Source organism: Aedes aegypti, chromosome 2, assembly GCF_002204515.2.
Source record: "Aedes aegypti strain LVP_AGWG chromosome 2, AaegL5.0 Primary Assembly, whole genome shotgun sequence".
NCBI lineage: Eukaryota > Metazoa > Arthropoda > Insecta > Diptera > Culicidae > Aedes > Aedes aegypti.
In genome coordinates this window covers 147,093,853-147,114,841 of record NC_035108.1, presented here as the reverse complement: position 1 = coordinate 147,114,841, position 20,989 = coordinate 147,093,853, and the positions used below count along the sequence as shown (strand labels likewise).

General features: G+C 35.4%; 1 protein-coding gene and 1 long non-coding RNA gene across 6 annotated transcripts in view; both read left to right on the top strand.

Moving 5' to 3' along the window:
* Window positions 1–20,989, top strand: part of LOC5564260 (protein furry) — a 384,478-nt gene that overhangs the window by 28,072 nt on the left and 335,417 nt on the right. For all 5 annotated transcript variants that reach the window (XM_021842641.1, XM_021842640.1, XM_021842638.1 and 2 more), the window contains 2 exons: window positions 3,032–4,356; window positions 18,609–20,135. In XM_021842641.1, the coding sequence (XP_021698333.1) occupies window positions 3,032–4,356; window positions 18,609–20,135 (2,852 nt within the window). The remainder of the gene's footprint in view (window positions 1–3,031; window positions 4,357–18,608; window positions 20,136–20,989) is intronic.
* Window positions 5,528–6,331, top strand: LOC110676100. Its single transcript, XR_002500071.1, has 2 exons — window positions 5,528–5,940; window positions 5,999–6,331. It is a non-coding gene; the product is annotated as an uncharacterized LOC110676100 (long non-coding RNA).

Below are 20,989 nucleotides of genomic sequence, written 5' to 3'. Positions count from 1 at the left end.
TAATAAATCATATGCATCGTAGACTCATGCTCATCCAAAATTTACATTATTTATGAACGGCCCTATACTTATCACTTCCTTTGTTATTGTATGATAACACAAAGTGGTCTCTGCCAAGAGTTGAAGAACTGTTTCGAAGAAACGACGAGTTCTGTAAAAATCTTGTTCTGCAACGAGATGCGTACAACATTTTTTGCAATTCCGTAGGAAACCACTTGAGGTTATCAAAAATTATGCATTCACATTTTTTTGTAATTTCTAAAAATTGTTGTGTGATGATTCATTACGCAGTTCAAAACAGTTGCGTAATAAATAAGAGTAGGTTAATATACATTACGCATCTGAAATCAGTTAGGTAATGACAATTACTGAATTATACATTTAGTGCAGAAAAGTACCGTTTTGTCTAAAATTCCGAAGAGACTCATATTCCGAACACTCGGTTTTTGTATGGTGATGTGATTGAAATATTTCGCTGAATATGTCATCAAAAAAGCTGGAAATGGCTACCAATTACAATTCAATTTAATCATCTTTAAATTTATTTTATACCTCGGAAGTAGTGATGATTCTCTAGTTCAAGGTCAGTTAAGCTTGCTCAGATATATTTATTTGCGATATTATTCATTTTTACACCATTTACACGTGCTGTTCGGAATTTGAATCAACGTGTTCGGAATATGAGACAGAATGAAAGCAGTGTTCGGTATTTGAGTCAGAATGTTGTTCCATACTTTTACGTAAAAGCAATACTAAACAAATGTATATAAACATTTTTATCGCCACACTCAACGGCTAACAGTAAAACTTTGCGAAGAAATTAAAATTTCCATAAATATGAGCTAATTACACCCACCAGATACATTTGAAGTCACTGTTGGTCTTAAGTGTTTGGAATATACGGTAGGCCCTTTCATGACAGATGAAGATGAAGATGAAAAACAGTGTATTAAGATAAGAAATTGCAAAAAGTATCAAACATGCTTTGTTTCATACTTGTTTGATATATTCGCATAATTTTGAGTTTTGTCGTTTGTGAATCTACTGTCAAAAAGGGTTTTTAATTCAACGTAGACAAACTGTAGTTGAAATCATAACCCGATTATCTTTTACATTGTTTCACTTTGACCTGGTTGACATTCTCATCGTCGATCTGAATCCAACCCAATAATGGTATACTTGACCTAAAATATTCCATATTGACCAATCACTTTTTCGAATCAATGTGTGAAAATCATTCAAATTAGCACTTGGACTAATTAATGTTTTATTCATTCATGCAATTTGACCACAGACACCTACTAATACTGAAAACAATTTTCGGTGGGGGTGGGTGGTTCTATTATTAGCAAGGTCATGTAAATATCTGTTTTCTTTTGCTGTTGCATTATACCCACGTTTGCAACCTGTCGCTGAACTTACAGGTACACTTGCACCATGATGTTGTTCGTGCACGTGGTGCGTACGTAACGCGGCGTAAGACTAACAACGCCCGTCGTGCACAGTTTTCTCCCCTGTTCAGTTCAGCAGGATACCCGGTAGACCTCGGTCTGTTTGTATATGATTTCCTCCTCCTCCGACGGAAAACAAACATCCGAACGCGTTTGATTATCTTTTCGCGGAAGGTTGGTAATCTGGTGAAGCGGTTTTTTTTTCTTGTGTGTTCCAAAATGCTTTTGTTTATGTTTTCTTTATTGAGAGATCTATTATTGAACAGTGGAAACGTGTGTTGAAAGATCGCGTGTACCGAACACGTCTACGAAAAATTTAAGTTTTATTCAAGTTTGTCTCATCTCATTCTTTCCAACGCATTCCTCGATATTTCCGATAATCCCTTCAGATATTGACTCATGGGGGTTTGACTGTAGTAATTTTATTCGAGTTTATTTGCATAAATTTAGCCTAGATTGAATAATTGAATCTTTCAAATCATACGATGCAGTCCAAAAAAGTGCCCAACCCCGAAAATGCGGCCCTGTGATCAGTCATAAAAAAAAACAAAGTTGTAAGTTTAAAATAATACAGCAAAGTTGAAAATTTTAAGGTGTTAACACATGTTTGGTGATAGAATCATCATAATAAAAGCGAAACACGTTTTGACCTTCAGACTCGATTATCATGAATAGGAATTGCAATAATTTTTACTATGCCTGTTAAAAAGTGGAATATTCTCAAATTCTTCAGCTTAATTTCTTGTTATTCAAACATACCTTCTCGAAAAGCATTACCTTCAAAATTTTAACCAACAGCCCCCCATAATGATTGCACTTCTGGACGGAGGAAATACTTGTACCTATGTCGAGGAGCATCGCTTTTTCTGGTGTACTTTTGAAACCCATTCGTAATTCCCAACTTTCTGGAGTATCCCGTAATTTCTGATAAATTAGAATAGTTCATTGATGTTTGAATGAAAATACGACATAAATGAATACTTATCAAATTTGAATCTCCATCATTAATTATAGAATTTTCAAAAGCAGTTTTATCATTCAAGAAAGTTTACATGAAATTGTGTTCCCTGTATTATTTCGAGGAACACAGTGAAAATATTGTAATTGAATAAATTTCAATTTTGTACAGAAATACTGCATCTGTAAATTAGCAATCACAAAACGACTTTTAAAGTGTTGATGATGACGACGATTACGATGATGAATTCCTGAACGTTAAGATTTTATTTTGTCCACGAAAGCTCAAAAACGACACTGATTGAAGATAACCTATGATAGTGTTACCAGGATCAACAAACATTATTGCAACTTAGATACGTTATACGAAAACCATTTCTTTGCTAGAATAGTTTGCTACATCACGTACCTACATCCCATATAAATAAAAATCGAACAAAATTTATCTGAATCGGTTTGTCTTGAGCTCATCCAAAATCAATGCAGTTCAAGAGCTAGGATAGAAAAAGGACTAACGGCATCGTCCCACCTACGTATAACTAATGATCTCACATAAAATAGATAGCCCAAAAATGTTGATTAACTAAACAAACTGTAAGCAATACATTTTATTTTATTTACAGAATCGCAAACCGGACCGAGTGTGGACTACATCGCAAATGTAGCCAATCAGCAAAGTCAATCTCTCTCGGAACCGCCGTCGCTGTCGGACGGTTTGTCCTCCGTGGGTGGTTCCAGTGATTCAACAAGCATCATTACAAATGTACGCAATTCGATAAACCTGACCAGCACCCCTAAGCTGAGCTCGGATCGAAACTCGAAAAACGATTCGCAACTTCAGCTGGCAGCGTCCCAAACGAATGCCAATGCACCCTGTTCCCTGTCCGGGCCCGGGCCTGGTGGTGGTGGCGGGAATAGCGGCGATAACGTAACGGTGGACGAAGGAGATACGGTTACGATTATCGAAAATCCTTCCAACGTGGACGTTGAATCCATTAAATCACCCCTGGCAAACAATGCCAATACTTCAGTAAGACTAAGTCTGCTTCCTTGGAATACACATAACCGGTCATCTGTAGTCGTTCCACCGAGTGTATCTGCGTCTATCGACATGATGGCTGCAAGCGACGGAACTTTGCGACCTGGGGAGATTGTAATGCGAACATTATTCGCCGATTTTACAGTGCAAGCAGAGAAGAAAATAGAAACGGTTATGCTTGAGAGCACTGATAAAACATTGGCCAAACTGCTACAACGTGGGGAGGATTATCAATTTGACCAGCTCCTACAGGCTCTGGGATCAGTGGCTGAGCATTGTCTGCCCTCGCTATTGAAAGCTTTGCTCGCCTGGCAGTGGCACCAAATCTGTGATGGCGATATCAAACGTGATTTGAAACGGATGGAGACTGAACGCCAATCCGGAACGGCTAAACCGGGCAACGATTTAGAATCTCAACTGCAACGACGGGAAGCGGCAGTGGAATTTATCTTCTGCTTGGCTTTGATTGAAATCCTGCGGCAGTTCCCATTCCATCCGGGACATGACGATATCGTAAAAAATATCGAAAATCTCGCCTTCCGTCAGTTCAAGTACAAAGAAGGAGTCCAGGGGTCACCGAATGCACTGTACAACCACATAATTGCAGATTTATATGCAGAAGTTATCGGTGTGCTGGCTCAAAGTCGATTCGCTTCCGTGCGGAAACGGTTCATGACGGAGCTGAAAGAATTGCGGAACAAAGAGCCGAGTCCGCACACCACGCACAGTATTATTAGTTTGTTGATGGGAATGAAGTTTTTCCGAGTGAAAATGGCTCCGATCGAGGAGTTTGAAGCGTCCTTCCAATTTATGCATGAGTGCGCCCAGTATTTTCTCGAGGTTAAGGATAAAGACATTAAACATGCGATGGCCGGCCTGTTTGTGGAGATTCTAGTTCCAGTTGCGGCGGTGAGTACCCATGTGAATTAAAAAATAACAAACATATGATTTTAATTGTACAAACAGTGGGGGTGACTTCTTAATTCTGAAACCGATGTTTTATTCAATCCAAATAGTGTAATCTTCTTTTTCTTTCTGGCGTCACGTTTCAACTGTGACAGAGTCTGCTTTCAGCTTAATTTTTTTTATAAGCACTGCCACAGTTATGACAATTTTCATTTTTGCCCATAGCAAGCACGGAAATACTCTGTGTCCTAGGAAATCGAGGAAATTTCCAAACAGGATCCTCGATCGGCGTTATTCAAATCCGCAACCCTCAGCATAGTCTTGCTGAATAGCATTGCCTTTACCGCTAAGGGTAGGGGCAATGGGTGCAAAATGAACATACGGGGCAATATGAGCCACCCCGGTTTTGACCTCAAAAACAGTGTTTTAATATCTAGTGTCATTATGATCTGCTAAAGGATGCCTCAAATAGCCACCACAATAAAAACCTTAAGAATATTTGTTTGAACACTCAAGATATTTACAAAAATGTACAATTTTGTCCTTCGTCATGAAAAGCTTATAATTTTGGCAGCTTTTAATTAGGCCTATATGACAATTCTATTTATAATTCTGGTAAATTTACCAGTCCATTGAAACTTCTGATCATAATGAACAGTTCGTAAGCGAAATTAGATTTGTTCGCAAACAAAATTATTGAAAAACGATATATTATTTTCAAGATGAAGGGGCGGGGCAAAATGAGCCACCAAGATTTAAGCAAAACAAACGATGATTTGAACATAAAAATGCATTGCCTAAATATACCAGAATATTTTTTTACTGCATAGTCATCTTTATGCACCATTACAAGTGGAACACTGCTAGAAAATAGGTTGAACCAAGTATCGCAATTTAGTACTAGTAGACACGGTCTGTTTACTATGTATTATCCCGCATAGAAAATTACGGTTTATCATACATTTAAAACAACAAATATCTTGTAGCGGTTAAGGTTAACGTTCCATGAACAGTTTTTAATATGTTGAACAATATGATAGTTACAGACTTATACTATAAGGAATGGTATGAATAACCTACAGCAAACTGTAACAATATATTAAAGTGTTCAGATATTGTAAAACATTTTGAGAAGGGAATTGGTATCACAATATATCGTTCGGGAACTGATGCAAATTGAACACGCTTAAAAAACAAGCAACACCAAACTGTGTACAAGTCGCAAATCCGTGATGAAAAGTTTCTGTTTTTTAACGTAAGGTCTGGATTTATAACTTTCGATAATTTCTGAATCGCAAAATTAATATCATCAACATTTGTTGATCAAGTTATGTGAAAATACTAAGGTCGCAATTTAAAGATTTAGTCTACCTTTTGTGTTAATTTTTTCTAGCGTGCAGGTTGTTGTGTTTATTTTGCTAGTGAAAAAAAGTAAAAAAAAATCTTCCAAACTGCCTATTTTTTGTTCCCGTTTCATCACCGTCAGACAAAAGCCGTTCCGGTAGTGTTGGACAGTGCCAACTAGAACAAACTATCCGTCGGAAGATACTCCGCTGATCATAAAGGTGCTATGGACGAAATTGATCGGTAAGCGTTTTTAACTTCACGATATTCTCGTATTCTAAATTTGTTTCTTTTCTTCCAGTAGGAAGAGTAAAAGGCCATCCGTGAGCGGATACAGAAGCACCAAAGTCGCCGGATGTCGTTCCACTCGTGATAAACAAGTTCCGGTGTTAGTTCAGACGAAAGTGATGACGACAACAAGGAAGGAGGGATTCTCGATTACAGGCGACGGGGACAAAACAAATTTTCTGAACATCGTTGATAGCTGTTTGTTCAAAGAACTACAAAACTTTCACAAATCTTGTATAATACAGAAAATTCTGAAATTTCTTCTACAATTTATTGATTGCCTCTAGACCAATTTAAAGACAATGCTTCAATTGTAAGATATAAAAATAAACATTTTTTTAAACATTTTTTATGTTTTTCAAAGAACGACAACATTTTCGCAAAACTGTGAATAATACAGGAAAAATACGATCATAACAACAATTTGAATTTTTTTTTGCGATGATCCATGGGTTTTGTGATTTTAAAATATTCTCATATTTAGGGTTGTCAAGTTTGCACAACATAATCGATGAATTCTTATTGAAATAACTACAATATTTTCATAAATTACCGTATAATACAAAAATATTCGGTTGCTACCGAAGGTTGAACATTTTATCATCTGTATAATTTTCTAAATTGTTGTTATTTTTCAATAAAAATAAGTGTGCTCAAAAATCATGTATAATAAAGAAACATTTAAAATTTCTCCTGTAATTTTGAAATTGCCGCATTGGCTTATAATCTCCTGGGTTTAGATTTTTTCAGATTCATATATAAATTGACAGAACCTATCAAAACACAACAAACGTTGAATGCCAAAACGTCGAAAGAAATAACACATCGTATAGAAAAAAATATTGAATTATTTATTCTTTCGGAAGAGAATAATTCTTCTGAGATCATTTCGTTCCCTTCCAATTCCCACCTTTCGACGTTTTGTCAGCCAACAGCAAATCACTGATTGCCTCCAGTCCGTATCATTTTAAGGGTTTGGAGCATACTTATATACAAAAGTAAATATATCTACAGAACATTTTTGGTGATTTCTTATGAACTAAAACAGTTCCACAAATTTGTGGAAGATACCAGAAAAGTTGGATCGTAAAAACAACCTGAAATTGACCACAATGTTCCATCGATTTTATGATTTAAAAATGTTAAGTAAAATGTTATCATTTAGAGTTGGCAAGCTTGTATAAATTAAACGATGAAATTTCGTTAGAAAACTTCAATATATTCACAAAATACCATGTTATACATAAATATACTATTTCTGTTCTTGTTTCATACTTTTCAAGATGACTAATTGTTTTTATTTTTCAAAACGTTATAACGGTTATTTAGTTTTGAAAAAAAAAAAAAATTCTCAACAATTATAATGGCTATTTGCTCTAAGAACTACAATATTTTCACAAACACGGATAATACATAATAGTCCCTGACTATGGTTGCGTTTTCATAGTAGTTTTGTTTACGATTTGAAATTTTCTCAACGTAATAAATATAAAAAATAGAGCAGTTATTGTTTCTGTATTCAAAGCACGACAAACAGTTTACAAAATTGGTAATATAATAATTTCTATTTATTGATAATATTTGCACAAATCATATCTATATATTATTACGTAGTATAACAGAAATATATCAGATTTCCGTTGCAATATAATAATTGTGGCAAAGAGTTATCTATTTCATGATTTTATTATATTTTTTCATATTATAAACCATAAATTAACTGAGCAAATTTTAAGTTTCTTCACAGCATTAAACCATTCTCAAAAAATTGCAAATAATACACAACAAATACCTTTAACAATCTTACTTCATATTTACCGCAACGACGCATGGATTTTGTGGTTTTAAACTATTCTCATATTTGAGACTTACAACTACAAATTGTAGCTTATCCATTATTGTCGCAATGACATCATTTTTTAATTTACTTATAATAACACAATTAATCATATTTTACTTACATGGATAACGGTGTTAAAAAAAGTGGATCGCTTCAACCCTAGTTTGTCCTCATTTGTAGACTCATGTGTTTGATTTGTAGTACTACAAACACTGGAGCTAGTCTAAAAAAAAATAGCGTTTGTTTGTACACAACTTGAAACTTATCTAACAATGGAGTTCGAATTTATATTACCAAACATTTTTCGTAGTAATTTGTACATTTAACGAATTACATCATATATATTGAACTGCGTAGCATATGGCAGAAAAAAAAACTGTTTCCGCTATAATTTAAAATAACACTGTTCGACAAAAAATTTTTTTTGGCTGGATCAGGGACGCGTTTATATGGGTCTTGAAGTGCAAGAAAAGTGTAGAAAGAGGCCGTTTTCAAATAATTTGCAGCACCCTTGGATTATTTTTTGACAAAGTTTGAAAATTTTGTATTTTTTATCAAAAAAAAGCGTAATAAGCAAAATATTAATATATTTTCAAATTCAATTATTCAAGCATTGAATTATTCAAATCAATATTTTTTAGCACTAGATCGCTTCAGGGAAACGTACACCATTTCAGAAGAATATTGGTATCATTTTTATATATGAATTTGGAATGTTGACGATCATTAAGCAAGTAGAGTAAGGTGGGGCAAAAGTTCGACCTTAGTGGTATAATCAAAGTTTCCAGAGAAATAATAGCAGTTGAAACTAAATAAATACCATGCAATGAACCTTCAACATATTGGCTATAATATTGCTAAACATACCTGTGTCAAAATATTTACCCATTTTTAGTTATAACAGTTTCAAAATTGATTGTCTTAAACGAACTTTTGCCCCACCGGTGGGACAAGAGTTCGAATCAAGTGTGGGGCAAAAGTTTGCTGGCTAAAACACTTAATATTGATACTTTTATAACAGACATTGTTTATACCAGCCGTAAACTTATGTTTGCCGGAAAATACACATTAAATTTTCATCAAAAAATTGCCCAAAACAGGTTCAATTTTAATTTACCCAAAAAAAAAAGCAGTTTTTCGCAAAACTAAGTGCAAATGTAAAATTTTGGTAACTTTTTTCGTACGGTCAGGCTAATTTAGCTAAATTTGAAGGTAATATGTGGATTTTGGGTAATTTGAATTTTTCGCCGTGATTTTATGAATGGGTCGAACTTTTACCCCGCTGATTCGAACTTTTGCCCCACTATGGGCCAAAAATTGTTTCCGAGCATTTCTGCAAGAACTAATACACCTCAAAGCATCCTTATGGTAGGCCTAGAAACGCCCTTACATACAATATTGAAAAAGATTTTATCTCTATTCGGTTCCGTGAAGCGAAAGTTTGATCAAAAATTACAATATTCACGCCAAAAAACATCAAATAGTTATAACTTTTCCAAATCTCAACAGATTATGATATTTGGAGTGAAAGTCTCCTACTTGAATAGCATTCGAACCACCACGACATTTATAAGTTTTGTTTCGTTCCCTTCGAAATCTTAAAAAGAAACTCTTACCCCACTCGAACTTTTGCCCCACTTTACTCTATGTGAGGATGTGCACCATATAAATACTACTTATTTTTCTATTTCACACATCTGGTTCATTATATAATAACTATTATATGTTCAAGAAGACGCTTGATTAGGATTTGATTCTTTGCTCCATTAGATAAAGCACATGCCTGCTTCTTACTTGTAATATGAAACAATTTCTGGTTAAACCATTTCCGATATATTTTTTTTATTTTTCGGTTCTAAATTTCACATGTTTTTCGGCAATTTTAATCAAACTTCAGTTTTGAGATTTGGAATGAATTTCACAAATAATTGCGATGTATTGCGATCACTTAATTGAAAATCATTTTTACTCGTTTCGAAGATATAGGAATGGGGTCTCATAAATGGACACGTTTGTCCTTATATGGGAGACGAGTTTAAACTTAACCTTAATGGTCGACTTCTTTATGTTTCCAATATGCTTACCTCTAAACCCATTTGAAGAAAACATCCCATTGAACAAGAAACTAACGCTCCATTTGAAAGTTTGATTAAAATTGCCGAAAAATATGTAAAATGTAGAATCAACAAAAAAAAAATAATCGGAAATGGTTTAACAGGAAATTGTATCATCTTACAAGCAAGAAGCAGGCATGTTACCACTAAATCAGTTTTCACAAATGATCAGCATTGTGCATAAACTGAATCAAAAAGATCTCATGCCTGCCTGAGTGGCTGTCAAATGGTGCAAAATGTGGAAATGTTGATTACTGAATTATTTGTTGCTAATTTACGTTCGTCTGTAATTTCTAGGGATATTCTGATAACAAATGGACCTCACGATAGGTAATCTATTCTTAATGAGTACCCATCAAAATCTTTGGAAATCGCAAATAACATTATTATCACATTTTTCACAGACTTCGCCATCGGCTCCTGATAAACCGACTAGCTCATGTAAGACCACTTACATGTCCGTGTCCAACCTAATTTTGTATTGTTGCCAAGAGTTTATTAGACCAACCAGCCCATATAAACATAACAGATACATCAATTTTCCGTAGTCGTATCCTTGTTGAAATCAAATGTTACTGGATTGCATTGCTTATTGCTTTATCTAATGGAGCATAAAATCAAATCCTAATCAAGCGTCTTCTTGAACCTATAATAATTATTATATAATGAACCAGATGTGTGGAATAGAAAAATAAATAGTATTTATATGGTGCACATCCTCATATGCTTGTTTAATGATCGTTAACATTCCAAATTCATATATAAAAATGATGCCAATATTCTTTTGAAATGATGCACGTTTCCCTGAAGCGATCTAGGGCTAAGAAATATTGATTTGACAAATTAAATGATTGAATAATTGAATTTGAAAATATATTAATATTTTGCTTATTACGCTTTTTTGATGAAAAATGCAAAATTTTCAAACTTTGCCAAAAAATAATCCAAGGGTGCTGCAAATCATTTGAAAACGGCCTCTTTCTACACTTTCCTTGCACTTCAAGACCCATAACCGCGTCCCTGATCCAGCCAAAAAAAATTTTTTGTCGAACAGTGTAATCGCCATTACCCATGAATTTTACAATTTATAAATTTTCTCATATCTAGTGTAGTTTGATATTCATTGCGATGACGCATTGATTTTATTAATTCAAACCATTTCCATGATTACGAGAAAAGAATTTAAAATGAAAATTGATACGTGTTAGTTCAAAGAACTAAAATATTTTCATGAAATAATTTATTCAAAACTAAGAACTCTTTTGTAATTTAATAATTTTCGCAATGACCTTTATTTTATGGTTCAAAACTTTCTTATAAAAAAACAAGAACATTTTTTATGCCATCTATCAAATAACCTATAATAAGAATTAAGAATAAAAATATAAGGTACATATTTCAAATATACAGTTTTCCAAATCACTGTCTCAGCCATTTTCATAACACTTTTTCAAATCCATTTTTATTTTGTACTGATGGCATATACTTATAACTACCATGTAGTAAGTAGAACGGTAAGAATCGATTCAACCAGCTTTACTTTAATAAATGTTTGAGCATGACACATCTTAAAACATCTGCTCCAAAATACTATCATTTTATTCTTAAAAGAACTACAATCACAATAGGATGTTGAGTGCAGTAAAAAACTTTCTTTTCCTATTGCTATGGAGAACTTACAGATATTTTAATGTTTAACCACATCGTACTGTTTACTATCACCGTAGTTTTCCTATTTCGCAGGGAAAAGAAATAGAGTACCATCTGTGCACCATATTCCCCTCATTTAAGGGAAGTTAGGTGTTAGGTTTATTTTAAAATAACTATTGAGTCGATCAATACTTTTTTTATGTCACAATGTAGCTTCAGGTGTAGATGATCAGCGTTAACATAGAAATTATGTGAAAAACACTCATAATAAATATTTAATTGGAATTGTTACTGCATCCATGTGTTCCTATTCCGCACACGATAAACAGATTTCGTGACGAACATACTGGATAAAAAGCATTGCATAATTAGAATTTCGTTATCTTGCTATTTTTTATGGTCAAATTATACCTTTTTCAGCAAAAAGAATTAGTATACATAATAATAAATTTTTTGAATGAGCGATTATTGAAACATACCAAATACCTACTGATCCAATAGCCGCTCACGATGTCTTGTGTTTTTAATATAAAGAATAATTTTATCACATAAAAATAAAGTCAGACGACTTCATTTGGAAGTTGTTAATATTGCTAGAATATATCACGCTATGCTCAAATCAGCAGATTATGCAAATCGCAACCTCGGATTTATTTCCGCTACAGTTCAGTAATTGAGTTATGTTTTCATAATTATAAAGTTTTACAATATTCCCTCCCCTTGGTTATGCGACCTTGCCGCGATGGGAGGGCATAATCCATTAGTCCATATGATGGAAACCAGAGGCGTAACCTGTAGTGGTGGTATCACATTTTGGCATTTTTTGCTTAAAGCCGCGTCATAATTCATATGGCATAGACGCAATAATATCTCGGATGTGATTCAACGGACATTCTGCGTCATTGATAGAATTGATGCCCATTTCAAATAGTTAATCTATTCGAAGTGGACATTAATACTATTGGTGACGTTCAGTTTGCCTTTTGCTAGCCAGAATGATCCGTAGGCACTCTTACTATTAGCTAGCTAGACACATCGTTATCATATTCGACGTAGGGAATATTACTCTAAGGAAAATGACTAGTAGATTCACTGAGTAGAAATAAGTGGCGACAATCTTATTTTAATATGGTTTTTACATTGCCATAATAAGAAATACCTCTTTTGTAACAGCGGTATAAATAATCTAATTCCAGCTTCATTTTCGCAAAATTTACAAGTAGAAAGTAGGCGTTGTGAAGCATTGCATTTGCCACCGAAAAGTGAATCTTGTAGGAGACTGTAATAGAAGCCTAGGGTAACTTTACTCTTCAATATTCACTATAAAAATGACTATGGAAAGTAAGACGCTGAGATCGATCATTAGGGTACACTTGCTAGTTTCGAAAAATTGTTGAACAGACAAGGAAAGCGACTTTTTTCTTTAAGGATATATGAACGTAATGACCAATAAATACTTTTAACAACAAAAAATGAAATTAACTAGAACTACTACTAAACAGCCTAATTTTGTTAAGACTTGACGACACTTGACATTTAAGACTCTAATCTTACGTAAAAGACAGGAGTAATCAGAATAGCACTTGAATGACAAATTATTCAAAACCATTTCGACTAGACAGTATTAGTAATGCACTACTATTTAAAACAAATTCTACACTACTATTTCAAACAAATTCTAATGGAGCTGCTGATTTTCATAATGCTTCCTTTTCTCAGAAGCAAGGGAATATGGGTACTTTTCAAAAACTACCACGTCACAATACTAATAAAAAACAGTGTTCATGTGGGCGCCATTGCCTGGTCCTGGTAGAGGGGAAACTTGGCAAAAGCCAGATCGAGGGTTCAGCCTAGACAAGGTAAGGTGTCAGGCAGCTCCAACTGAATACCATACAAAAAAAAAGAAAATTAGGGCGGTGAAAACTGGATTACCTGCACCAGTATTCGCCATGTTTTTAATTTCGGTTTCTGAATTCGCCACCTCCTACGTTGATTTCTTATGGAGGGTTGCGAATTCAAGAACACCATGGCGAAATAAGGTGCTAAGAAGCAAAAATTTTAGTGAAAAACTTTTTTCGATAATTTTTTCAGAACATATTGAGGTTTTTGAGAATGTTGTCACATCATTGCGTAGTAATACAGTGGGGATTCGCTCGTTGGGGATCCGCTACATGGAATGACTCGATGATTGGATGTTCGCTGGTTGGAAAATATGCCAACTAAAAAGCACTCCAATGTCAAGAGAAGATGTCAAACTGGCATTGAAGTCTCTATATATAGAACAAATGTGTATGTATATGTGCGTTTAGTGACGATTTGCTCTCCAGATGCGTTAGTCTGGAGCATTTTCGTCAGCTGTCAGTCGTTCCAACGAACGGGTCAGATTCGCTAGATGGAAGGCAGTCGTGTTCCAACCAGCGAATCCCCGCTGTATAATGAACATTAAACAATTTATGTCTGTATGTGTCGTAAAACGCTGTATTATCCAAGGTGGAGAAAATTGGTACCATGGCGGATACCAATACGACACTTCGTTTGAAAACATCCGTAGTTAGATGATTCGTATGATTCGTCATGTTAAACATAAATAGAAAAGTAGATCATTTATTCAATCGCATCTATTAGCGGTATCCATTTTAAGAGTCAACAAAAGCGTAAAAGCACAGAATACACTGTGTAAGAGTGAGTAATTTGAAATGGTGGAGTCGGATTAAAGGTATGCTAAAAGTGTTTTTTTAATTGTTGGGTAGCTGAAATTTTGTCTTTTTGATAATAACATTAGGAGAAGTCGGTAGTCAAATGCTTGACGTTTCTCCTTCTGAAGCAAGTGATCAACGTTTTTATATAGACACCTACCGGAAAAAAAACATTTGAAGTAACTTTTTCAACTGCACCCTGAAGAAATATCTAAATTAATTTGTTTAGCAAAGAAAAAATAAAAATAAAATAAAATTATTAAAAACAATTTCAGTTTTTGATGTTCCTGTTCCTGTTAGTTTTTTTTATAGATCCTATTTGGTTTTTAAAGATTGTTTATTTTATAAAGTGGATACCTTGTGCATGCTATCTTTCTAATTTATTAATGAAATCACAATTGGTTTTCTGTAATCGTTCGATTAATATTGCACGATGTTGTAGTATTAAAAAATCCAAAATAATTAAATTTCACACGAATGAGTAACATTCGATTTTTGAAGGTTATCAAAATCAATTATTAGAAATTGGCTCAAACCGTCGATAATATATATTTTTTTCAAAAAAGGGCATGTCCCGGGTAGAAGTGAATAACAAAATAATGATAAAATAAGAACAAATTTTGCAATCATATCTAGTTTAACCATTATTAATATATTAATATACTAGTGGTTCCGGCAAACTTCGTCTTGCCATCAAGTAGGCTGTTGAAAAACGCTATGTATCGTCCCATATAAAATGACAGTTCCATTTCGTTTTTCCCTACTTTTACGGTGAATATCCAAAATATACAAGCATTGTTAAATTTGTTATTTGTGCTAAAATACTAAAAAAACATTAAATATCTAAAGAATAACAAACTTCGCCATCACAGTAAAATATATAACTTGGATATTTGAAAACTGTATTTAAAAAAATTATGAGAACAAACCAATATCAAATTTTTCCATAATAGCTCATTTTACTATTTGTATGATATTCATTGAAGGTTCAAAAATGCAAAAGGTTTTTACAGGAAAGCAATCATGTGAAAAAACTAAAGGAGATTGGGCAAATCTGGGCCCGGAATGTACACAGATGAGTCATATATCATTTGGAAGATCTAGATGAGACTAGAGAAAGTTTGTATGGGGTCAAAAACATCCGTCGTGGGAGAAAAAAGTTATTTCGCATGATTTGAGATGGATTTACGATGTATTTCGCTATATAATTATTTGACTAACAATAAAAAAAAATATTTATTCGGCACCTAAATAATGATGAAAAGCTCTATGTTTTAAGTAAGTGAATTGAGATTTTGATTCAGAGATGAAATCATTGCAAGGTGATGTTAAACGGCAAAATATTAAGAATTGTATAAACATATATGTATAATAAGTAAAGATTTCTACCAGATTCTGCAATTCATCAAACCAACCACTATTTTTCAATTGTTTTGTAACCGATTTATTGGATATTTTTTGTGAGCATTAAGCTAATAGCATGTCTGAACTTTGAAAAAATCAGTTTTATCCGTCGAGAAACAACAGAGAAACGTTGGGTGAAATGTGGGTGGCATCTAATAAGATGATTTTGATAAGGTACATATTATTCCAGATGGGTTTTAACAAAGAGTTTAATAAAGCCATCGGCTCAATATTTATGAAGAACATCATCAGCACCAGTGGGGACGTTAATGCCAAGTAGAAGAAGATTATCAGCACCAGACAATGCCGTTGAATATGAATTGAAATGGTCATTTGAACTTATCAGTAACATATACGAAGTGTTATGATTTCATCTGGTTAAATCAAAAGTAATCTAGATCCAGACCATCGTTGACATAATCCTACTCGCGATGTATATTGCATACGTAGTTGTTTAGTCTCGCATGGCTCCTACATACAACCGGTCTTAAGTTAAGAACAGTGTCGTTAAGTTGAGCATTTAGTAAAGAAATCATTATCGTCTTACGAGTTAGTATGCGATCGTCGTGGCGACCAGTGGTCATATTTTTCTAACGAGGGCCTATCTTATATTATCACTTAGTTTTGCTCTTCTTCTATCACTTTCCATCAATTTATCTGCTAGGCCTTGACATCTTCTATATCTACGAGCATTACATATTGAGGAATATACGGACCACTCGCCTTTTTTGTAGGTAGGTCATATAGCCCCTTGACTTCACTCCCTCGGTAGCTGTTATGTCTCTTTGATTTTGACTCTCTACTGATGCAGACAAATGACCAGCTTCTACGGGCCTTTGTTGATGAGTTCCACTCATACCATCCTTTAAAACTGCCTTGTTATTCTTTAACTGGTGAACGGCATCCTAAACTTCCCTCAAAGTGGTTACTGTAGACCAATATTTTCTCCACTGCCATGAACCTCCGTGACTGTGCCCTCAGCACTATTCAAATGTTCCTCGTAATGCTTCTTCCACCTTTTAATCACCTCGCCTCCGTCCGACGAAAAGCTCTCATCTTCAACCCTGTATATTTCAGCACGCGCTATGAAGCCTTGCGAGATTTTGTTAGTCGTGATGATACTGACACCAATAACAAACGGAAATAGTTCTGATAGAGCTATTGGCAGTTTGTTAATAGCAAATACTACAATTACTTTTAATTTAAATCATTGATGTTGAAGATATAAGTGCGCTAACAGTAGCGCGGTTTTCCATCGCTAGAACCTGCACGCTAATGCTGAGTACGACCAGTGAGGTTTTTCTACCAGCGTTGCGTAGAATACAACAACGAAATGACAGTAGTGTTAAAACGGATATAATCTGGAAATTCATTACTGAGTAAACTGAAGGTTTATATAATCATAACATACTACAACAGGAAAATACGATCTGGCCTTGGTGTCCAACCAATAGTTTACCTATAGTGAGCTGTTTTTCAAACACACATGCCTTGCCTATACCTTTATTTCCTATCTCCGCATGTCAAAGTATTCACATTATAGGAATTCCAAACATTCAGAAAACTGTGTAAAATCACTAGTCTTTTAAAATACCTACGATTAAAATATGAACATACATAAGCACCCTTACGCACGAACCCAAAACAAGTGAGCAAAACACCTGATTTAATAAAAAAAAAAAATACCCAAAACATGCCCTTCCTTACATTATTCCAGCACACGTAACTTTTTTCTCCCACGTTGAATATTTTTGGCCCAATATCAACTTTTTCTTGTCCCATTTAGATCTTTCTAATGATATATGACTCATCTGTGTACATTCCGGGACCAAACTCCATACAATTTTGCCCAATCTCCTTTACCATTTTTTAGTTATTATTTTGTTATCAATATCTAAATAATAATATATTTTGTTATTTACAGTTGCTTATATTTTTATTATCATTTTGTTATTACAATGGCAAATACAATGTTATTTAGTTTTTAAACCATACAAACATAGTTATCATTTTTGTTATTTTAACTTTTATTTCAAACAAACAAATAACAAATTTTGACATTCAAATATTCTATTTTAAGTGTGTTATTCATTTGCAATTATCGGATCCTTAAAAAGCATCATCAATAAAAAGCGTCCTAAAAACAATCAAATTTGTGGAGTAACAATTTTTCGATATCATAAAAACAATTTACACAGATATTTTTTGAAAAAAAAAAAATTAAAGGGAACTGAAATGATTAGGCTTTGTAGGTTTAAAATACGTCCCGACGGAAGTACTTATATAGAGTTGCATATTCAGTCCCCACGCACGTCATGTGTGAATCACGATATTTTACTTTACTTTTTGCTGGGAATAAAATGACGGTATTTCAATAAGTTTAGCCATTAATGGATACATTACTAAAGTGACCTAGTGTCAGTGATTGTTGGAATATTAGTGGTTTTGAAGCTCTACAATCGGTAGAATAGTAAAAGATACCATCATACAATTTGTTCATAAATGTGAGGATCTTGTTTTGCGATAAACAGTGTTCAACTTTAAAGAACAGGTTTTCTTAGGAGTTATTGAATAACTATTTAGTTCTTAGACCATAAGCATTTTGTTAGATGTTATATGTTCATAGCATAGTAAATTAGTGGCTGAAAGACCCACAGAAAACCGATTACGATCTCAGTATTAAATAAAACATATGTATAACATAAACAAGGTGTCCTCTTTATAAAATGAACAGTCCTTGAGTCTTTTCTTGGTTCCTGCTTGGACTCTATTTCTACTTTTGCTACTAGCCCTGAAGTATATAGCAATTACGAATAAGGGAATTGCTGTTAATCGTTGAATTCAATATATTTTTTATCACTCTCCCATTCCGCTGTATATAATTTCTAAACTCAATTTCTTTTTCTGTTCTTTTTTCAGGCCGTCAAAAACGAAGTCAACGTACCGTGTGTGAAGAATTTCGTTGATCTGCTGTACTCCCAAACGCTGGACGCGTGCACCAAATCAAAGCACAAGCTGGCTCTCTTCCCGCTGGTCACCTGTCTGCTGTGCGTGTCCCAAAAGTCCTTCTTTCTCAGCAATTGGCACTGCTTTTTGGCCATGTGCCTGAGCAACCTGAAGAATAAAGACCCAAAAATGAGCCGAGTTGCTCTGGAATCGCTCTACCGGTTGCTGTGGGTGTATATGATTCGCATAAAGTGTGAGTCCAATTCGGCAACCCATTCGCGGCTTCAGAGTATAGTGAATTCGTTGTTTCCTCGTGGGTCGAAAGCGGTAGTGCCAAGGGATACCCCTCTGAATATATTTGTGAAAATTATTCAGTTCATAGCGCAGGAAAGGCTGGATTTCGCCATGAGAGATATTGTATTTGAGTTGCTTTGCGTGGGTCGACCAATTAAGATTATTATGACACCAGAACGTATGAGTATTGGCCTGCGTGCGTTTTTGGTTGTGGCCGATTCTTTGCAGCAAAAGGATGGTGAGCCACCAATGCCAAGGACGGTTGGCGTATTACCATCTGGTAACACTCTCCGCGTGAAGAAGACGTATTTGAATAAAATGCTAACAGAAGACACCGCACGCAGCATAGGTATGTCCAATTATTTCCCACACGTTAGAAGAGTCTTCGTAGACATTCTACGAGCTCTTGATATCCACTGCGGAAGACCGCTCATGATGACAATAAATCAAAATCAGAACAAAGAACCGGACGAAATGCTGACAGGGGAGCGGAAACCGCGCATAGATTTGTTCCGGACATGTGTTGCCGCAGTGCCAAGAATTATCCCCGACAACATGACCGGCCATGAGCTGGTAGACATGCTTTCCAGACTAACAATTCACATGGATGAAGAGCTACGAATATTAGCTCACCAATCGCTACAAACTTTGGTAGTCGACTTCCCCGATTGGCGTCAGGATGTGATACAGGGATTTACGCAGTTCCTAGCTCGGGATGTTGTCGATACATTCCCTCACCTACTAGACAATGGATTGCGAATGCTATTTGCGTTTCTAACGGTTTGGAAAAACGCACTCAATAACAGTGGGACCAGTAATAGCAACAGCAATACCCTGAATTCTAAATCCTGTTCCAATACTGCCGGCCAGAGGTTTGCTCCGCAGCAACAGGTTATCCAGCAGACACAACAACAGGACTCCAGCAAATTACATCCCCTGCAGACGGCTTCGTCGTTGAATGCGGCTACGATAAATTCCAATTCAAGTGCCAGCTCTGGAATTTCGTCCATTACACAAACAACTACAATCCCAGCGGCGGTCAATAGCAATGATTCCAGTGGGCATGGATCGGCATCGTCCGGCGGTAAGAAGGGGCACGAAATCCCCCTTGCCACCACTATGCACATGGTCGAAGGCTTTGCCTTGGTCATGTTGTGCAATTGTCGGCCAGCTCCGCGGAAATTTGCCGTTAGCATTCTGAAAGAGGTAGGTGTATGAATTTTGATTGGATTTGGGGATTGGGTATATTTGCAAAACATTTCTATATTTTGCCTAACCAGAATTTATATGGCCACTAGACATATACTGTTTTCACCGAATTTATAAATATCTACTATAGTAATTTGCATAGAAACTTGATAGAAGTCTTCGAGACTGGGGGGTCTGTAGCCTTGAGGTTACGCTTTCGCTTCATAAGCGGAAGGTCATGGGTTCGATTCCCAGCCCCTCCACAAAAAAACCCGTCCAGCCACCAGAAGACGCCTCACGGAGGACCGTGCTTTGGGGAGCACATCCATCCTCCGTCAGTATCAGATGGTGGCTGAGACAAAAAAGCCATCTAGCCTCACTAACAGCAGAGCTCTCTCCTACCTGCTCGGTGTGAAAGTAAAAGAGTAGGAGAGAGTGTAGATGTAAATATAGATAAGTTGAAAATAGATCTATATCGGTTAAGAAGCTACAGATCAACTGATTCCGGCACAGTAGTGGCCACGAGCACAAAGTGCCTTAAAAAAAGTCTTCGAGAATGCTGTAATTGTTAGGCACATGCATCAATTTAAAGTGAACTAAAAAATATTCTGTTGTCATTATCATTATCATTATTAGTGAGATTTTCAGCGAGTAGTGTGTGATCCTTTGACCGTGACGCTTGCTCCTGCGGGGGCGAGTGAAGCGGTCAGACAAGATCAATCTTGTTACGCGCGCAGTGCAGTGGGGGGAAGAAAAGTGGCGTGATTCGCGAGATAATGTAGTAGTGTGTGATCCTTTGACCGTGACGCTTGCTCCTGCGGGGGCGGTTGAAGCGGTCAGACAGGATCAATCTTGTGACGCGCGCAGTGCAG